This window comes from Erigeron canadensis, chromosome 6 (assembly GCF_010389155.1).
Source record: "Erigeron canadensis isolate Cc75 chromosome 6, C_canadensis_v1, whole genome shotgun sequence".
NCBI classification, from domain to species: domain Eukaryota; kingdom Viridiplantae; phylum Streptophyta; class Magnoliopsida; order Asterales; family Asteraceae; genus Erigeron; species Erigeron canadensis.
The window spans coordinates 24,487,808-24,507,170 of record NC_057766.1 but is presented as its reverse complement, the minus strand read 5'-3'; the positions used below and the strand labels follow the sequence as shown (position 1 = coordinate 24,507,170).

At 30.4% G+C, this 19,363-nt stretch overlaps 2 protein-coding genes across 2 annotated transcripts; both read right to left on the bottom strand.

Moving 5' to 3' along the window:
• Window positions 1–12,829: 12,829 nt before the first annotated feature.
• Window positions 12,830–15,640, bottom strand: LOC122604519. Its single transcript, XM_043777406.1, has 6 exons — window positions 14,951–15,640; window positions 14,348–14,450; window positions 14,113–14,168; window positions 13,761–13,925; window positions 13,034–13,144; window positions 12,830–12,949 (listed from the first exon to the last, which is right to left on the bottom strand). Exons 1-6 carry the CDS (start codon window positions 15,638–15,640, stop codon window positions 12,830–12,832), a joined length of 1,245 nt encoding a protein of 414 aa, XP_043633341.1.
• A 775-nt stretch (window positions 15,641–16,415) lies between these two features.
• On the bottom strand, window positions 16,416–19,175 carry LOC122604518. The gene is made up of 6 exons (XM_043777405.1): window positions 18,978–19,175; window positions 17,975–18,077; window positions 17,691–17,746; window positions 17,331–17,495; window positions 16,650–16,760; window positions 16,416–16,556 (listed from the first exon to the last, which is right to left on the bottom strand). Exons 1-6 carry the CDS (start codon window positions 19,173–19,175, stop codon window positions 16,416–16,418), a joined length of 774 nt encoding a protein of 257 aa, XP_043633340.1.
• Window positions 19,176–19,363: the final 188 nt, after the last annotated feature.

Genomic DNA, 19,363 nt, shown 5'->3' with positions numbered 1-19,363 from the left:
TCTAAACAATGTGTCATGTGTGATATTTTTTACGATATGACATGAAAATCCGAATGACGTCGAGATATTTGTGATGACATTGATAACTTGTGACATTGGATAATTTATTTAGTCAGTAAAACTTAATGAACAACATAATAAGTGTTTGTGAAAATATCAAGGTAAAAAAAACAAATATTAATAAAGTGAAATTGAATATTTTGATTTGTTAACTATTAATTAAGAAAATAGTATTTTAGATATATATATATATATATATATATAAATATAAAAATATATTTACCCGCGTATTACGTGAGACAATAATCTAGTATATATATATAATGGTACATAAAAATCCTTTAAAAGATAATACAATTATTCCATGCCCAGGTATTTATATGGGAGGTTATGGAGCGAAACAGGCCGGGGAGGAGGGGAGTAGGGATTAGGATCTTTGACCAATGACTTTGTTGAAATATTTTAATACTTAAAGGTCGAAGTAACAAAACAGGTTGAATGAAAATGGCCATAAATTGGACTTGAATCCAATGAAAAATGATGATGGAATAGAATAATAGTTTTTTTCTAAGAAGATATGAAATTTGAGACCCATAACAACCCTTTTCTTATAAATACTAGAACTTGAAGATCAAAGCTTAATTTAATTTCTAGCTCACTATTTATCTTATAAAACATTGCAAAAACTTATCTTTTGTTTTAAATAAATACTATAATTATATTATTGTTATGTATTTATAAAAGTAAATAAGAGTAGAAATTTTCTTGCATTTACTAAACTAGCCCCATAATTAACTCCATATTACATTTATCCTACATAATAATAGCAGACCATAAAAACAATATTAACGTACAATATGTTTGACAAAAGTAGCTGTAGTTGTAAGCTGTAGATTTTAGTCGAAATTGTAAGTTGCAGCTTTTAGTCAAAACTGTTAGCAAAAGTTTTTATCTTTGAAAGATGTTTGGCATGATAGCTATATCTGTAACTTGAAGGTATAAAATGATATAAACTAAAATAAAAATAAGGACAAAAAAAAAATCATATCAAATTATCATCATATATATGTTTCAATTATATTTATAAATCATAGTCATTTAATTTATTCATAAGTCTAAAAAAAAACACTAATAAAAACATACATAAAATACTTTAAAATAATTAAAATCTTGTGCATCTCTCATTTGATAGAATTTAACTCATTACTCATGTAGCTTGGCACAGCAAAGTTGGTAAAAAAGAAAGTCACACACAAGTATATTCATTATATAGAAACAAGCTAGAGGACACAAACATGCAAATACATACACAGACAACTATAACATTCACTTGATTCTTTTTATTCACACAAAACTAGTGTCAAAATAAAAAAATAAAAAAAGAGCCGTGGCTGTTGCAAAGAAGATGCCAAAATTGGAGTCAAAATAGTGTTATATACACTGAAAGAGTAGTATATGATAGGAGATATGAGGGTGATTGTGTAATTTAAAATATTAAAAGCTAGCTTTTAAAGTTTTAATAGAACGCTTCTCCGAAGAATGTTTTGTTAAAAGAGCTTTTCCATATCAAAATAAAAGCTAAAACTGGTCTATCCAAACAATAGAGTGATATAGTCTTTCAAGGTCATGTCCGAGAAGGTGAATCCATCATTGAACCTGTAGGCCACATATATCACCCGTGAAAGATTAACAATTGGAGCAAGCAATTCCATCGACACTTTGGTTGGCTTTAGACATCCCTCGATAATGTCCTTCCATGCATTTTCGATCATTTCCTAAAGTTCTTTAACAGCTACATCTTCGGTCACTCCAAAAGTCTTCATGTATGCATCTATACCTGTAGCTCTATGTTCTCTTTCACGCTCGAACTACTTTAAAAGATAATCCATCAAATCATAGTATCATACTTAGTACCGATTGATTACAACATAGGAAATATTAACAACAAAATATGTTAGTTATGTACCTCAAAGCTCACAACATCATTATGGAGTCTCGCGCGCAATTAGCTCTGAGGCTTCAAGTATCTTTTGATGACTTTCATACCAAGCCAAAGCTTCTTCATCAACAATTTTGCCCATGCCTACTAAAGAAGATTTTGCAAGAAGATTGTAGGTAGAAGTTACCAATCCATTCTCATAGTACTCTTGGAATGATGGTACAGTTCCATTATGTCTCCACTCAGCCTCCCTAAGATAGGCTCTAGCTAATTCTTAAAACTGTTTGTTACAAAAGAATTAAGTTTAATTCTTGAAACATGCCCTTCACATCGGTTGTAATGTGTTCCTTGAATTTGCCGGTGCTAACATACTTGAATTTGTTAAACACATCTGTGAAATGTAACATATGTAAGGAATTAGCAGTTCTATGTATGTATAAAGTAGCTGCTTAATTTACAAAGAATGTACAAAGGCTAATTTACTTTAAAATTATGATTATGCATGCATGGGTATATATGTATATAACACCATAAGTCGCTTACAACAAGTTCATTTATATCCATATTGTCTAAAGATCAAATTCATTATATTCCTCCATATCAAGCTCCTTGAAAAGTTTTTCGAGTTCAAATTCGATATCTTTTATGAAAAGATAGCTTAAACCAAGACGACCCACACAGTTGATTAATCTTAGTTTTTCATTTGCATCCATGTTCGGATTAACTATTAATTTTTGTATCTCATCATTTGGTTCTTTCATGGCTGCAAGGTAATTCCTGGAAATAATGGAAACTACAAATACCATGAACCTTAACGTGTGATCCAATATAAAATTTAGGAGTTCTCGAAGTTCTTGAGAAAAATGGTTCTTGAAATAAGAAAAGTATATATAGAGAGAGAAAAAAAAAATGAGCATGAAGCTGTTATGCACCAACTTGGGTGAAAAACTCTACCAATATTTTAATATTTTGAATAAATGTTTGACCCTCATGATTTTTATGGTTAAAAAAAATGTATGTGAGAGGTTTTTCATCCAACTTAGGTGCCTAACAGCCTCATATTCTTTTCCACCATATATATATGAGAACTCTTAAAAAGGCAAGAACTTTTAAGAACTTTTTTCCATCAATAATTACAAGGATAATATTGTCTTTTTCTAATCGAATATCAATAGAAATAATTTAAATATTATTTTATGATTTTCTCATGCATTTAAAACAATACTAATTAATTAAATTAACTATTAAAATCAAATTACATATTCTAATTTTCTTTATTACTTTTATAACATGAAATAAAATGAAAACATTTGGATATGCACATGTGATTATATAACAAAAAAATAAAAACTAAACACAAATTTATAATACTAATTTTGCATACATATTCACCAGCTAATTTCAATAATTATTCAATTACAATGTATTTGCATATATATGCGCATATACTGTTCATACACATGTGATCACCAAATTATCACATAAAATATTCATTTATAAAATGTTTCATGCACATGTGATCACCAACTAATATCGTAAAAGTCAATTTTAAATTGTTTGCATACATGTGCTCATAACTGATATTCACATGTGATCACCAACTAAATCCTATAATGTAAACATTTACAAAATACTTGAATACATATGCACCAACTAATTTAAATAATAATTCATTTACAATATATTTGCATACATGTGCATTCAACTATTCGTGCACATGTGATCACCAACTAAATCTCATAATATATTCATTTACAAAATGTTTGTATACATATGATCGTAGTTTGTTCATACGCATATGCTCATACTTGTATACATGTGACGACGCTCATATAATTTGTCATGCACATGTGCTTATAAGATTGATCATACATATCTCCAATCAAATCTTCAGAATCAATATCTAATGCTAAATTTATAGGGTTTCTTCATAGTTTGTGAACCTGCAAAAGAATTAAATAAATAATTCAAAATAAGAACATATAATTCAAAATAAAGATAAAAACTATTAAGGACTAGCAACTAATTTTTTCCTTATATCTTTTTTTTTTTTTTTTTTTGCCTAACTTCAACTATTTTGTATCTAAGATCGATATACAATCTCCTGGTAACAATTTATTTTTACTAAGGATACTCGCACAACTTATGCGACGGCATTGTGGTGATGGCGGCCGGCAACTGGTGGTAGTTGTGATGACTGTTGTGCGGTAGGTAATTGAAGTAGAAAGGTTAGAGAAGATATTTTAAAAGATAAAGAACTAATAGGGATATAATATAAAATCCGGATTGAAAGATAAGTATAGATAGTCTATTCAAGAGGATTAGGCATGAGCATACAAAATCAGTCAAATATGAGAAAGAGAGATACGAAATCCGGATCAAAAAGAGAGATATATCAGAAATCTGGTATGAAATGATAGATCAATCTGAAAGATGGGTATGAATGCTAGAAGGCAGGGATATGTATTCAACCAGAAATATAGTCATTAAAAGTAATTTGGACAATTTACGTATTTTAAAATGAGTAACATTCAACATGATAGACGGAATTTTTAATAGAGATACATTAGTACATTACTAGAACTCGAGCGTTTAATTAATGATGACATACTGCCAGATATTATGGGTGATACCGTGATGGACTCATAGTGTACATGAAACCACAACTGGAAATGGAAAGAAATAAATAAATTAAGAAAAGACTATCAGTATTCAATATTTTTTTTAAAAAAAAAAAGTCGTACTTGGATGTTATGTTTGTAATATAATAACCTTATAATAATACTTGTACAAACAATATGTGGGTTTTCTGCTGGTAGTGGAATATAGTTGAACGAAAGGAAATGATTCTTGCAAGTTGTAAACATGTTGACCGAGAGAGGAGGTAGCAGCCTCCTGCTCCGGACAAATATCCAAACCACGAATTAAAAAAAAAAAAAGAAAAGGAAAAGGTGGCTCATCCTACATGGCTACATGTACAAATCCCTCATCAATCGCCATAAAGGTTTCCTCGTAAATATTTCGTTTAACACGATTCATAATGACAATTTTCTTAACTACTATCTAATTTGACGTACATCTTAAGTATTAATTTTTATACGTTATAATTTTATCGTGGTTATTATGTTATAATCAGGGACGGAGCCAAAAATTTAAAACAAATAACGATAAATATTTACGGGTCAAAATTTGTGCCAAACACATCAATCATTTTATTATGTTATAGTCATCGAACTCATCTATTATGCTATGTCGTTATAAAAAAGAAAAACAATTATCTAGAGAGTAATTATATAAAGCCCAGATATCACATTTGTAATTAATCAATACGGAGTACATCACAACTGAAAAGAATTTAACGAAACTAACTTTGTTTTATAAATAAACTTATGATAATATATGTAAACACTTATAATTTTAAGGGGCTAATTTCAATGAATAGAATCATAGATTACATACTGTTTTACTAAAACTACTCCAAAAGGGCTAGACAATGTACTTTAATACTAACAAGGGACCAATACCGTAAATATGGTTACTTCATCTTCTTCACAATGTAAAGGACGACTTCATCTTCTTCCCGCCTATAACTTTTTATAAGAAACCTTCATATGAAGGTATTAAACTGTGTATCAATATAGGGGTGTTGGGGGTGGGCCATGACCACACTTACCACCTACATAGCTCCGTCCCTAGTTATAATTTGTTTGACGTTGTTTGCTATGGTGTTTTTATAATTTATATCATTTTTGTGATTATTTTAATATCACACGTTAAATATTATATACTATTATTTTGTTATAATTGTTATATTATAATTCATATTTAGTAATAACTAGTTGTTTGACACTTTGACCCCGCGCGTTGCCGCGGGGTGCGTTTTTGGGAGCGTCTGAGTGAGTTGAGTAAAAAGTGAGGGCCCCGAGGAAGCGGAGAGTATACAATAAATTTATGTCAAATATTCGAACCCAAATTTAAAAAATTACAACTAACCATCTAGCAATAACATTAAAAATATTGTAAAAGAATAATAAGTCGTATAAGAACACAAATAATAATTATATTAATGCTTTAAATGTTTCATGAATGTAAGACGTAAGCATGATGAAAATTATTATAAATTAAAAACGTTATATATATGTATAAAAATGGAAGAAAATAATCAAAAAACAAATCTTTACAAGTAAAACCATAACTTTGTACAAAATGTATGATGAAAACCTGAGAACCCAAAAGTTTAGTATCAATAAAAATGAAAACGAAAATTTTGATATGGGATACAAGTTAAAAGATAAAAACTTTCATTAAATAAACAGCTAAACATGTAGCAAAATAATGTAAAGAATATTAAGATGTATAAAAACATGAACAATAACTATATTAATGTTTTAAATATAACATGAACGTATGACGTAACGATGATAAAAGTTATTGTATATATGTATAAAAAGACAAATGAAAATAATCAAACACCAAATGTTTAAAAGTAAAACCGTAACTATGTGAAAGTTGTTTGATGAAAAAATGAGAATTTAAAAGTTTAGTGTCATGAAAATGAAAGTGAAAACTTTGATGTGTGGTAAATGTTAAAAAATATATATTTTAGAGGGTTAAAACGAAATTTGGTTTAAATTCAAGGGGTTAAAACGAAATTTGGTTAAAATTAGTATGTGCTTTAAAAACTTGTACATTTCATGCATAAAGTACTTGTACATTTACATAGGTTTTTAATATATATATAATATAATAGGAGAGATATAAACGTCTGTACAATGTAGTTAGTGATAGAAAAATCTATACTTGAAAAAACTGATGTTTAAAGTTATATCATTACATGCTCTAATACTAAGAGCATCTCCAATGGAGGTTGATGAAAAGCTTTTTTTGAAGAAAAAAAGTCTTTGAAAAGCTTGATACCATTTGATACAAAGGCTTTATTTTTTTATCAAAAGCTTGACAATCTTCAACCCTTTGAAGAAAAGCTTTTTTTTCGATTCACACACAAAAAAAGCTTTAGAAAAAGCTTTTGCATTGGAGTGAATGACTTTTTCTTATTTTAAATTAATAGATTGGTTGGTTGGGAAAATAAAAAGCTTATAAAAGCTTTATCCCATTGAAGATGCTCTAAAGACAACTTAGACATAGGACAAGTCGGGTGATCATTTGAGGTTCGATATTAAGGACAACTTAGACATAGGACAAGTCGGGTGATCATTTGAGGTTCAATATTTTAGGGAGTCTGATTTTTAAAATTATATATATGTAGTTGGCCAAGCCTATTAAATATGTGAGAAACCCATTAATCATATATAAATTAAATGAGTTAATTGTAAGATTGGTAATTCTGGTTTGTATGTTTAAACAATGAGGGTCCCTTTTCAAGTATCGTTATAATGAGGATTCCTATTTTGAAAAGTTTTTGCAAAATTGGTCCCTTTTTAACAGAATCATTAGCGAGTATCATTAAGTCTACAAGTGGCAATAACGTGTAGGGAGAATATCATCTTTTTACACAACATAGAAGGGACTTTTATTGATAATGATTTTGAAAAGGGACCCCTATTATTAAAATGAACAAACCACAAGGACCAATCATGCAATTAACTTCTGATTATACATATCATCATTTGTATTTGGGAAAAGTGAATATATTTTCACACAAAAAAATCTTTTCACAAAAAAAAGAGTTTTTTTAGCTCTTCATATTTATTAATTTTTAAACTACTAGAAATATATTTTCACAAAAAAAAATTCTAAAACTTATAAATGTTTCAGTTGATGATATAAATACAATTCACATAATAACTTATATCCACATATTATAAAATACAAAAAGTATATTGATATATCTAAAATATATTAAAAAAATCTGTTAGCGTCTATATTAAAATAAACTTTCACATATATTTATTAATTAATATTTATTAATCAACCAACCTATGTAGCAACGAAACGGATACGACATAGGGGTACGGGAACGATACGCGAACGGGGAACGGCAAAACTGAAAAATCAAGAATACGGGTACGGCAATAAAAAAAACAAATATAAATTATATCAATTTTTATAGAGAAATACTTGAGACTTGAGAGATTATGTATAATTGTATAATACATGCTTGATCAGTGATCACTATTGAATGTTTAGTGTTTAATAATTGGTTTTGGAATAGAAAAAAATTAATGTTGATCAAATTGTATATAATATTAACCTGCTTGGGTTTGGGGAATAGAAAAAGTCCATTAAAACCTTGATATTAATTAGAAACCGTATGAAAACTTCAAATAAACGTTTCGGTATCTATAGAAAATTCAAGGGAACGTTTCATATGTGTTTCGTACGCGGAAACGTGTCCATAGAGTTTCGGAAACGGGTACGGCTACCTGTTGGAGTTTCGGTGCATCATAGCAACCAACTACATAAATGTTTTATAGGTAAATAGAGAACTAACATATAACATTTATATTATTAGAACAAATTTGTTTTTTTAATAAATATCTAATTTTAACGTAAAATATATTAGTTCTTAACCTTAAATAACAACAACAGTTCATATATCAATTGGTTTTAAAAATATAAATAAAAATATTTATATAAGATCTTATTATTAAAATTATAAAATATACATAAATTTACTTATTGTGTTGTATATTGCAATCTTCTATTTATTAAAAAGGATCTTAATGTGTTAACTCGAGATTGGTCCTTATGGTTTTTTCATTTTAGTAATAGGAGTCTCTTTTTCTAGTTTATTAATGAGGGTCTAGTCTGTATTGTAGGAAAAGACGATATTACCCTTACACGTCATGGCCACGTGAAGACTTGAAGTCACCTGCTAAATGTTCTCTTAAACAGGGATCAATCTCACGAAATGTTTTTAAAATAAAGACCCTCATTACAACATACTCAAAAAAGAACCCTATTGCTAAAAAGTACAAAGGGCTAATGTTAGAATTAACTCAAATTAAATAATGTAACTAAGCCCACAAAAAAAAGTTACATACACATCTTTTGTGGATTATTTCGTCTTTGTTTTCTGAAGACGCACATATTAAAATCAAGCAAAATATTTTAATTTTATTAAAGAATATAACTATGCAAGAAAAATCAAATAAGATAGTATCTTCATTTTTTAACTCACGCGATATTTTATTTTCGTTTAGAGTAGGTTTTGTTTTTAGTTACTTAGGGCACATTTAATTGTGCAAAATCTTTTCTAATTTTTCATTTTTAATTTTCTAAAAGATTAATAAGTTTTTCGTTTCTAGAAAATATATAAAAAAAATTTGAAAACAAGTTCAAAATATATATAAAAAAAATACTACTTTCATTTTCAGATTAAAAAACATAATCTAAATTAAAATACTTTATTAAGTGGGAGGGGTGACGGAGGCGGGAGAGGGGTGACGGAGGCGGGAGAGGGGTGACAGGGGCATGGACATGGGAGTAGGGAAAGAGTTAATATAATTTGATGTTTTCAAAATTTAGAAAATGAAAAGTTGAAAACAATTAAAAAACAAATAATGTGTTATAGTTTTCAATAGAAAAGTAGAAAACAATGTTTTCTCTATTATTAGAGAACTATGATTAAAATGCGTTTTTTGTTTTTCATGTTTGTTTGAAAAAACAAGAATGAAAATTAAGGAGTGTTTTTTCCAACTAAACGCCTCCTTAGTTATAGGAGGGTGAGGAAGAGGAGGAGACGGCGGGAAGTGATGGTAGTGTAGTTATTAATGTAAAAATGAGGATAGTGAGAGATGTATTCTATAAATCATTTTATTAAGGGGGGTTTTGTTATATAGGAGTAAAAGACATAAACTATGAAGAGTATCAACTAATTTGTTGTGAAATATGTTAGGAGAAATTGACGATCAGTGAGCTATTACGATATAGTATTTTAATAGCATGAGTTTGTAAATTTAAGTTTACAACAATAACATTTATGTCGTTTCAAAAAAATATTTTTATGATTTGATTTATTGCGTCGTAGGTGTATAAATCCTCAAGACGGCTATGTCGACTACAACAGTACCAAATTTCGAGTTTTTTTCCAAAGTAGTATAATGGAAAAGTTTATTTACCAAACTAGTATACTTTTAAAAATATTTATCATTTTAGTTAAAAGTTAATTTAATTTAATCTTATATTTATTATATTGAAAAATATAATAAAGAAAATCCCTAATTACGACTAAAAAAACCCTTTATCTTCTTTTTCCCTTGATTTTTTCTTCACCTTCATTTGCTATCCACCTTTCCACCGTATTTGTTCTTCAGGTAATTATTTCTATATGAATTTAAACCTATTTTTCTATTTGTTGATTGTCATGTGATAACAAAAAGGATGTAACTATCTTTACTTACGCACACATATACATATTAATTTAGAGATTTATATTGTTTTTTTCATTACTTACAATTTTAGAAAAACTAATCTGATAGTAAATTTTGTTTGTTTATTATTTTAAGCATGTGTTTGTCTTTTTTGTGTTTGCCCATTTTTGTTGTATTTTTTGTTTTCATAGGCAACCACCATCATGAACAAATTGAATGTAGTCTTTCACATGACTCAAAGTGAAGATTTCAATAAAATATCTCAAGCTGCTGTTGTGAACAATTTTGATGTTAACAATGCTTTAGAAGATGAAATTAATACGGATGATGTTTTTGAAGAAGATGAAATTAGAGATGAAAATGAAACACAAGAACATCGAGATTGTATTGTAGTGTAGTGAGCGGCTAGGTGCAAGTAAAATGGTAAAATGGTGACAACAGATGCTCTTTTAATTTTTTATATTTAATGTTTAATGAGCTTTTAACTAAAATAGTAAATATTTTTAAAAATATACTAGTTTGGTAAATAAGTTTTCCATTATACTAGTTTGGAAAAAAACTCCCAAATTTCTATTGTTCGTTATTTATGTTTGGTAAATGTATTCAATATAAGAGATAAATAATTTGCTGTTGCGATAATTTAAACATTATAAAACCGAAACGAAGGAGTAATTAATCTTTCTAGTTAGTTTATAAGACCGATGTTGTATTATATGTATTAGTCTTAATGCCCATACGATGTACGGTAACTATATAGATTGTATTATAAATAAATTCAAATATGTCTTATACATATTTCGTGGGTATCAAATAAATTGTGGTTAAAGTAAACTGACGATCAAAGCTAAGTTATAATAAAAGGTAATGAGTAATGATACATATAAAAATTAAAATTTTGGATTTACCTTGAATTATTACAATCAAATCAAAATCGAAACTTGTAAGCATAGTGGATGACGACATAGCCTTGTGATTTCAGATAGTAAGCTCAAATTTTTGGAGTCATCATGTTAAAGTGATAGGATTTGAGGAATTGAGAAAGAAAAAGAGACAGTTTTTTATAATGAGAAAACGATCAATCAAGGTTATAATTATGTGTCGTATTTATATACGCTAAGAGTTAAAGTTTACTTCTAACACTAATAAAAAAATTGAATCTATATACAATTAGAAAAATCTATTTAAATAAAAATAAATAAATTAAAAGGACACATGTCAATGAAAGATTATGTCACGTGTCGTTTCAAGAACATCTCAATTTTGTTTTAGTTTATTAGTAAATATGTGTATTACATGTAAATAAATTTTAAGAAAATAAAGTGTTGAAGTAACTGAGACGTATTGTTAGCAGGGTATCAAATTAGATGAGCGGATGACAAGACTAATGAAGAAATAGAATTTACTCTCTTTGAGTTAGCTATTATATAAGAATTCAATATTCCATAATCAATAAATCAATTTTCTGGTACAAATATCACTTCTCATGTCCCTTTAACCCCATTTTTTATGTCTAAAGTTTCAAGTCCCACCTTTTATACACAAAATCAAAAACCGGGTCGGGTTTAACTCGGGTCGGGTTTAACTCCGGTCGCAGCAAAAAAGGAGCCCCGCGCGGGCCCCAGTTTTCCGAGCTGCATTCGTGTCGGCATTGGTTCAGAGAATATGACCCAGTAACCCGTTTTCTGCACCCCCGTGCGCGGGTAGGAGCCAGAGTAAAACACAACACAAGATCTTAAGATAGCTTAGAAACTTCCACTTATAAACTAGTGAAAGTTTATATCCCACGCCAATGTGAGACAAGGGTTTTCCAACTCCAACTTATGCACCAAACACACAACTTTGAGACTCGATATCTCATTCACCTTTAACTCAATTTGAACAAATCTTAGTTTGTTACGTAGCCTTGGCCAGAGACTACAAAACCCACTAAACGGTTCGCGATATATGTCACTCGACCATATATTTATTGATGTCTAAAGTGGTGAAAAAATGCACTTTTTTCCCAACAAATTACACTATTAGTTCTTTGTATATTAAAATATTTTTCATTAATCCTTTACATCAATTACTTTTACATTAACTATCTACACCACTTTCCATTGTCTCCACCAATAGTCGTCCTCTATCACCACATCGTCACCATCACGACTAACGCCACATTGCGTGGGTATATATACATATATGTTAATTTAATCATTTAAAGATGTTAATAAACTAATAAGTTGCTTGTGTAATATGGATTATATTTTGTCAGACTTCAAATATGCTACGACTCTACGAGTAATAAAATTTACTTTTGATTATATATCATTTCTACGAGTAATAAAATTTACTTTTGATTATATATCATTTCTATATGACTACATGAACTCAGATCCCAAACAAGAACCCTTCAAAAGCATGCAAGTACTGCTTTTAACTTACTTCCTTGTGCTACTAATTAAGCACACCATACAAAAGTAAAAATTGCCAAAATTCCTAAAATTTGTCTCAAAGTAATATGTTTAAAATCACCCATTGGACTGTAAACCTTAATATTTGAAAATGTTCATATAGCCTATGTGAACCATTTCTCAACAGTTTCATCAAGAGGCTCCAATAGTGGATAACTTTTAACCATTTCTTCCTTTGTAAGAATATCGTCTTTCATCTGCGGTGTCCATAACACCTCGACGCCCTGTAGAATGATCAAACAGTTATAGCATAATAACAAAAAAATGAATCATGATTTATAAGGTAGAGAACAAGTGCATACTCTCACCTTAATTTTCCCTTGAATAGATGCCAGCATTTGCAAAGCTTTCTCAAAATCTTCTCTGTTTTTAATGGGTGGTAAGCTATGTACCCCATTAGCACACACGATAATTGTAACCTTTCAATCAGATAATATTCGTTTTAGTCTAGGAATGATATGCAAGACAAGTTTAACAGAAAATAGCAAGATGCAAATGAGAGATCGAAGTCTATGCTATATATTAGAGGTGAGAGATTCAAACTATTCAGTACAACATTGTATAACATGTTTGGTGGTGTATGATCAAAAACTGATAGCATACGGATCATCACCCATTTAGCAATGAATGGATTGGTTTTGGTATGTTTTATTGTAAAGTATACTTCATAAAGATTTTTAGCCAAAATGGCAAAGTGGATATGGGTCAGAATGGTGACAATAGGCCGAAAGTTATCCATTTTATAATTAATGAAAAAAGAAACTCTATTGTTATAAGAACTATCAACCATGATCAACATACTTATATATATGTAAGTAATAGAAATTTGGACAAAGGGGGTTCCATGTTCTGTTTAGACTATACCTGTTTTGACACCGTACCCAACCCACCCATTTTGACTCTACATATATCAAAAGAAAGTACTTCATCAGTTAATGAACAGAATGGAAAGAAATGGGACAAATGAATAAGAAACAAAAAGCAATATAAACATATCATATGTCCGTATATGGCGATCATAGTAAAGGTACTAACCACAATAAACTCGCTGCCAAACCCATCAGTTCTTCCGCTTGTTGCCTTTTTCTTTTTAATATTGTTCACATTGACTAGAGTAAGCTCGTCAATTTTACTCCTTTCTTCAATAAAATTCTGACGATATACTTTCTCACTTTCTGCTATATTCGTATTCACATCTACCTGCACAAGATAATTGAACCAAAAAATCGACCTTTTTAATGTTATGATTGATCAATGACATCATGTATGATTGATATAAAATGCAAATATTCTTTTCTTTCATAACACAACTAATCAAATATTTGCTTTTAAGTCAAATGTCCAACATTTTACTCGACTCTCTAAAGAATTTGGCCTCGTGACTTACAGAGGAACAACACGTTATGCAAAAATCAGGATTTCGAATTAGAGCTGCTACTATCTCTGCAATCAAATCAAAGTCAATTAATAAATGGAGCAGAAGACTATATGAATTGTACGCAACAACTAAAGATAAAACTAAATACTGTTATATATCTAAGGTTTGCATAGTGAAAAAGAAGTTCATAGTTATATGAAAACGGCCAATATTCATAGCACATCTTGCTAAATTCATTAATTACCTTCTAATATATATCTGTAGCCAGCTTCTCCGGAGGTATCAGCTGTCTTACAAATCGAGTTGAGATCCTTTTGCAGTGATCTAGCTGTACCTGATAATCCGACCTTGATAGATACACAAATGGTATCAGTTTGAGTGCCCAGAAAAGTTGTAGTGTAAGAAAATATTTGGTCTTGTTACTAAAAGAACAACTTATGAGATAGAGCGTACGTTAGTTGGATGTCAAGCAGATCACTTTAAAATTTCACAAGTACAATACATCCTATGTTACACTGCCTACTAATATTCCTGTCTATGTTAATGTAAGGAACACTACAAAGCCAAAGTAATGTCCAGACTAAGAACCTATTATAATATAACATTTGAGGACCATTTTAGTTTGAAGAACCTTGAGAACCTTTATATTAAATAAATAAATGTTTATATGTGAATCGTAAATGTGAACAAATTTTTTCACATATAAACAGATCAAGTTATACTTAACATTACCTATATCCATATACAATTGGTTCTCATATGAACCTTACCCTGTATATATATATATATATATATATATATGAAATTTGTAAAAATTCTTAAAAGCAAGAAAGAGCAGAATATATACCTGAAGCTTGATAGTACTGTATCTAGGAGTATTTAGCATGGCAATCACACACAATATAAAGATAAGCATTGTTATACAGAAGATCAAAGCAATTCCAGCGTCGTCGTGGTTCCCTCTCCTATTAGAGCCACTACTATAAGAACTATAATATCCTCTGCCAGATGAAGTACTTAAACTAGAGCTAGAAGAAGAAAAATCACTCCCACCCATTGATCCACCACTAGAAGCAAACGCAAGACGGCCGACATGATCATGATCATACAAGAATGAAAAATCAAATACAGCCGCCCCATTGTTATTTAAGAAAATTTGTGTTTGATTATACTTGTTTAAAAGGTTTTTCATTGATATCCATGCATCACTTGTATAGGTAGCAATAACTTTTTTTAATTCTTGGTCATCAACAATGCTACTAGTACTCTTTTCACCGCCTTTAGTGACAGCCAAACTATTTATTCCCGATTCGATGGAATCTCTAATGACATTGTAGCAAGAGTAGTTCCTTGCGTGATTATATGGCGAAAACTTGGAATAATTCGTAACGAAGCTGCTATTTATGCCGGGTTTCAGGGAAGCTTTGATGACATTATTGTAGCAAGAGTAAGTAGTAATAGTACTCCTTGTGAATTTGTGGGCTGCTGCTGCAGATGATGTTAATTTGATCGCTAAAGACCGAAGTCTGAAGGCCATTATTAAATTATTAGAGAAAATATTATATGTTTTTTTGTGTGTTTCATACAATTAAGTATGATATATGATCATATGTGGAGGAATTTGATTGATGATTGTATATGGGGTGGCTTGGTGCTCAAGATATAAAATGGGAAAATCGACTAATTAATTACTAATAGTTTTGAAAATTTATTTTCATGCCATATGTAAATATGTAATGCCAAAAAATGAATCAGTGAATAATCCTAAAATTCAGTCATATGTTTTACTCCGTAAGATTTTGAGACTTTGAATTTTTATCGAAATACTCGTAACTAATTAATGTTATTGATAAGTTTAAAATAAAAAAATTAAGGAATGTCATACAGATGATATTCATCTCTTTTGTTTTTTTTTTTTTTTGTATCGAAATTGATAATATGTTCTTTTTTAAAAGGTAAAAAAACAAAAAGTACAATGACTTTTTATGCACGACATTATTTTAAAAAATATATTGTGACTTTTGTTCCTTAAGTTTACTTAATTAGACGCTACACATACTTTGTCATTTGTCAATATTATGACATGGTCTTCTACAAAATGGTTTTGTTGGTGTAAAATTCAAGACACATTCTAATGTCTGATAATGAAAATATGGAAAAGCATGCAAGTAATGCTTTTAATCCTTAGTTGGTGATACTAAGCACACCATACAAAAGCAAAAATGGCCAAAAATCATTTCAAAGTGATATTTGAAATCACATATAGGAGTGTAAAATATACGAGTAATTAAAAAAATATTGGGAACTATAGTTTAGTATTTGTTCATAGAGCCAATGTGGACAATTTTCTCAACAGTTTCATCAAAAGGCTGCAATTCTGGATACTTTTTACTCATTTCTTCCTTTGTAAGAATATCGACTTTCATTTGTGGTGTCCATAACACCTCGACGCCCTGTAGAATGATCAAACAGTTAGCATAGTAACACGAGAATGAATCATGACTTATAGGACAGAGAACAAGTGCACATGTGTAGGTGATTCTCACCTTGATTTTGTCAGGAATAGATGCCAGCATTTCCAAAGCTTTCTTGAAATCTTCTCTGTTTTTAATGGGCGGTAGACTATGTATCCCAGTAGCACACACGTTAATCGTAACCTTCAATCAGATAATATTCATTTTATGCAGGAATGATATATATAAGACAAGTTTAGCAGGCCTTACCAAGATGCAAATTGGAGAATTCTATTCTATGCTATATATTACAGGTGCGAGCCTCAAATAGTCAAACCATTTAGTAATGAACGGATTTCTTTCGGTATGCTTTATTGTAACATGTCAAAGAGTATGCTTCATAAAAACATGTAGCCAAAATGGATATGGGCCAGAAGGGTGAAAATAGGTCGAGAGTTGTCCACTGTATAAAACCTTTCAAATCATTAATGAAAAAAAAGAACAATCAACAGAGATCAACATACTACTTTTCTATATATAACAGTAAAAATTTGGACAAAGACAGTTTCACGTTCTGTTTAGACCTTACCTGTTTTGACGCAGTACCCAACCCACCCATTTTGACTCTACAAATATCAAGAGAAGTACTTTATCAAGAAATAGACGGAATGGAAAGATGGACATATACATTCGAACAATTTAAATGAAAATAAGAAACAAAAAGAGAAATAAACATATATGCCCGTATTTGGTAATGGTAGTAAAAGTACTAACCACAATATTCTCGCTGCCAAACCCATTAGATCTTCCGCTTGTAGCCTTTTTCTTTTTGATGTTGTTCACATTGACTAGAGTAAGCTCATCAAATTTACGCCTTTCTTTCATAATACACCGACGATATACTCTCTCACTTTTCTCTATGCCCCTATTAACATCTACCTGCACAAGATAATTGAAACAAAAAATCAACCTTTTTAATGTTCTGACTAAGCCTCACATCAATGACATCATGTATGATTTATCTAAAATGCAAATGTTAGGTTCTTCAATAACACAATAAATCAAATATTTGCTTTAAAGTCAAATATCCAACATTTTATTCGACTTTATAAAGAATTTGGCCTCATGACTTACAGAGGAACAACACGTTATACCATCATCAGGATTCCGAATTAGAGCTGCTGCTGTCTCTGCAACCAAATCAAAACATTGAGCAGAAGATTATATGGATTGAATGTATATACTAAAGATAGAAAGCTTTACCTCTGCATATGGAGCTAACTAGTATATTTTTTTAGTGACACAAGACACTCTAAATACTCTTATTTTTCTAAGGTTAGCATAGTGTAGAAAAGAAGTTGATAATTAGATGAAAACTGCTCATTTTCATAGCACATCTTGCTAAATTTATTAATTACCTTGTAATATATATCTGTAGCCTTCTTCTCCGGAGGTATCAGCTTTCTTACAAATTGTGTTGAGATCCTTTTGCAGTGATCTAGTTGTACCTGATAATCCGACCTTGATATCGATAGAAAAAAGGCTAATAGTTACCTCAAATGGTATCAGTTTGAGTGTACAGATAAGTACACAATTCATGATGTTTATTGTATGACATTATGCATGCATCAAATTACTTCTCTTCTTATGGTTGGTTATAACTGGTGACAACTGTAAGTTGTAAGTATCTCTGGGTAACAGAAACCTGAAATCACACGAGGGCTATTTCATTTGGCAAGATAGAAATGAAGACACCATGCAAAGGTTGGATCAGATAGAGGTTTTGGGTTCGATCCTCATCCCATGCAAAGGTTGGAGGGCCTTTTCTATTATTTAGGTAGAAAATGGAAACAATCTCTCTACTTAGGTAGAGGAATACTAGAGGTAAGGTCTGCCCCCTCATACACCGACGAGGCGTCGAGGTATTAGGGTGAAAACCCGCGAAAGGCGGCACTGAGCAGTTTCTTTCTTTCTTTCTTAGAATTGCAAGACTTTTCAAACAAATGAAGAGGTCGGTTGATCAGATGGTAGCGGCTGTGTTTGAAAAGATTTGCCGAAAGTTAATGACATTCAAATTCAGAAAGACAACGAGGGTGGATCAAGCAGGTCCTGTTTGAAACTTACCTAAGGCACTTATAGTATAGCTTTTGTTCTTAATTAGTCTAGTTTTTATTTGTTAGAGGCTAGATAGGTCTATGGGTTGAGGTAGTCAGTTACCTCTGTGAGTTTTCATTTAGCTTGCGATTATCTAACTTCTTTTTGGGTTTGTTGCTTTGGGCATGTATGATAATTAGTTGAGATGATATTCAGCCATATCACCGGGATAAAACAACCCCCCGAAACAAATATATGTATTAAATAGCTTATGGCATAATATGAAATTTTTAAGAATTCTTAAAAGCAAAAAAGAGCAGAATACACCTGAAGCTTGATAACACTGTATTTAGGAGTAATTAGCCAATCCAATATAAGCGATAATACTATCAGAATGATTATATAAGTAGCTCCATCGTCGCCGTCGTCCCCTCTTCTATTAGGGCCATTACTATGATCTGAATATCCTCCGTCAGATGAAGTACTTAAACTAGAGCTTGAAGAAGAAAAATCACACCCACCCATTGATCAGCCACTAGAATCAAACGCAAGACGGCCGACATTACAATGATCATACAAGAATATTGGAAAATCGAATACAATCACCTCATCATTTAAGAGTACTTTTATTTGATACTTGTTCAAAAGGTTTGCCATTGATATCCATGCATCACTCGTATAAGTAGCAATAGCTTTTTCCAAATCTTGATCAT

Coding starts and splice junctions, on each gene's coding strand:
- LOC122604518 (XM_043777405.1), bottom strand. CDS start 19,175: ATGGGTGGGTGTGATTTTTCTTCTTCAAGCTCTAGTTTAAGTACTTCA. Junction 17,747..17,974: donor CTACAGATATATATTACAAG/GTAATTAATAAA, acceptor ATTTGGTTGCAG/AGACAGCAGCAGCTCTAATT. Junction 17,496..17,690: donor GTATAACGTGTTGTTCCTCT/GTAAGTCATGAG, acceptor TATCTTGTGCAG/GTAGATGTTAATAGGGGCAT.
- LOC122604519 (XM_043777406.1), bottom strand. CDS start 15,640: ATGGCCTTCAGACTTCGGTCTTTAGCGATCAAATTAACATCATCTGCA. Junction 14,169..14,347: donor CTACAGATATATATTAGAAG/GTAATTAATGAA, acceptor ATTTGATTGCAG/AGATAGTAGCAGCTCTAATT. Junction 13,926..14,112: donor GCATAACGTGTTGTTCCTCT/GTAAGTCACGAG, acceptor TATCTTGTGCAG/GTAGATGTGAATACGAATAT.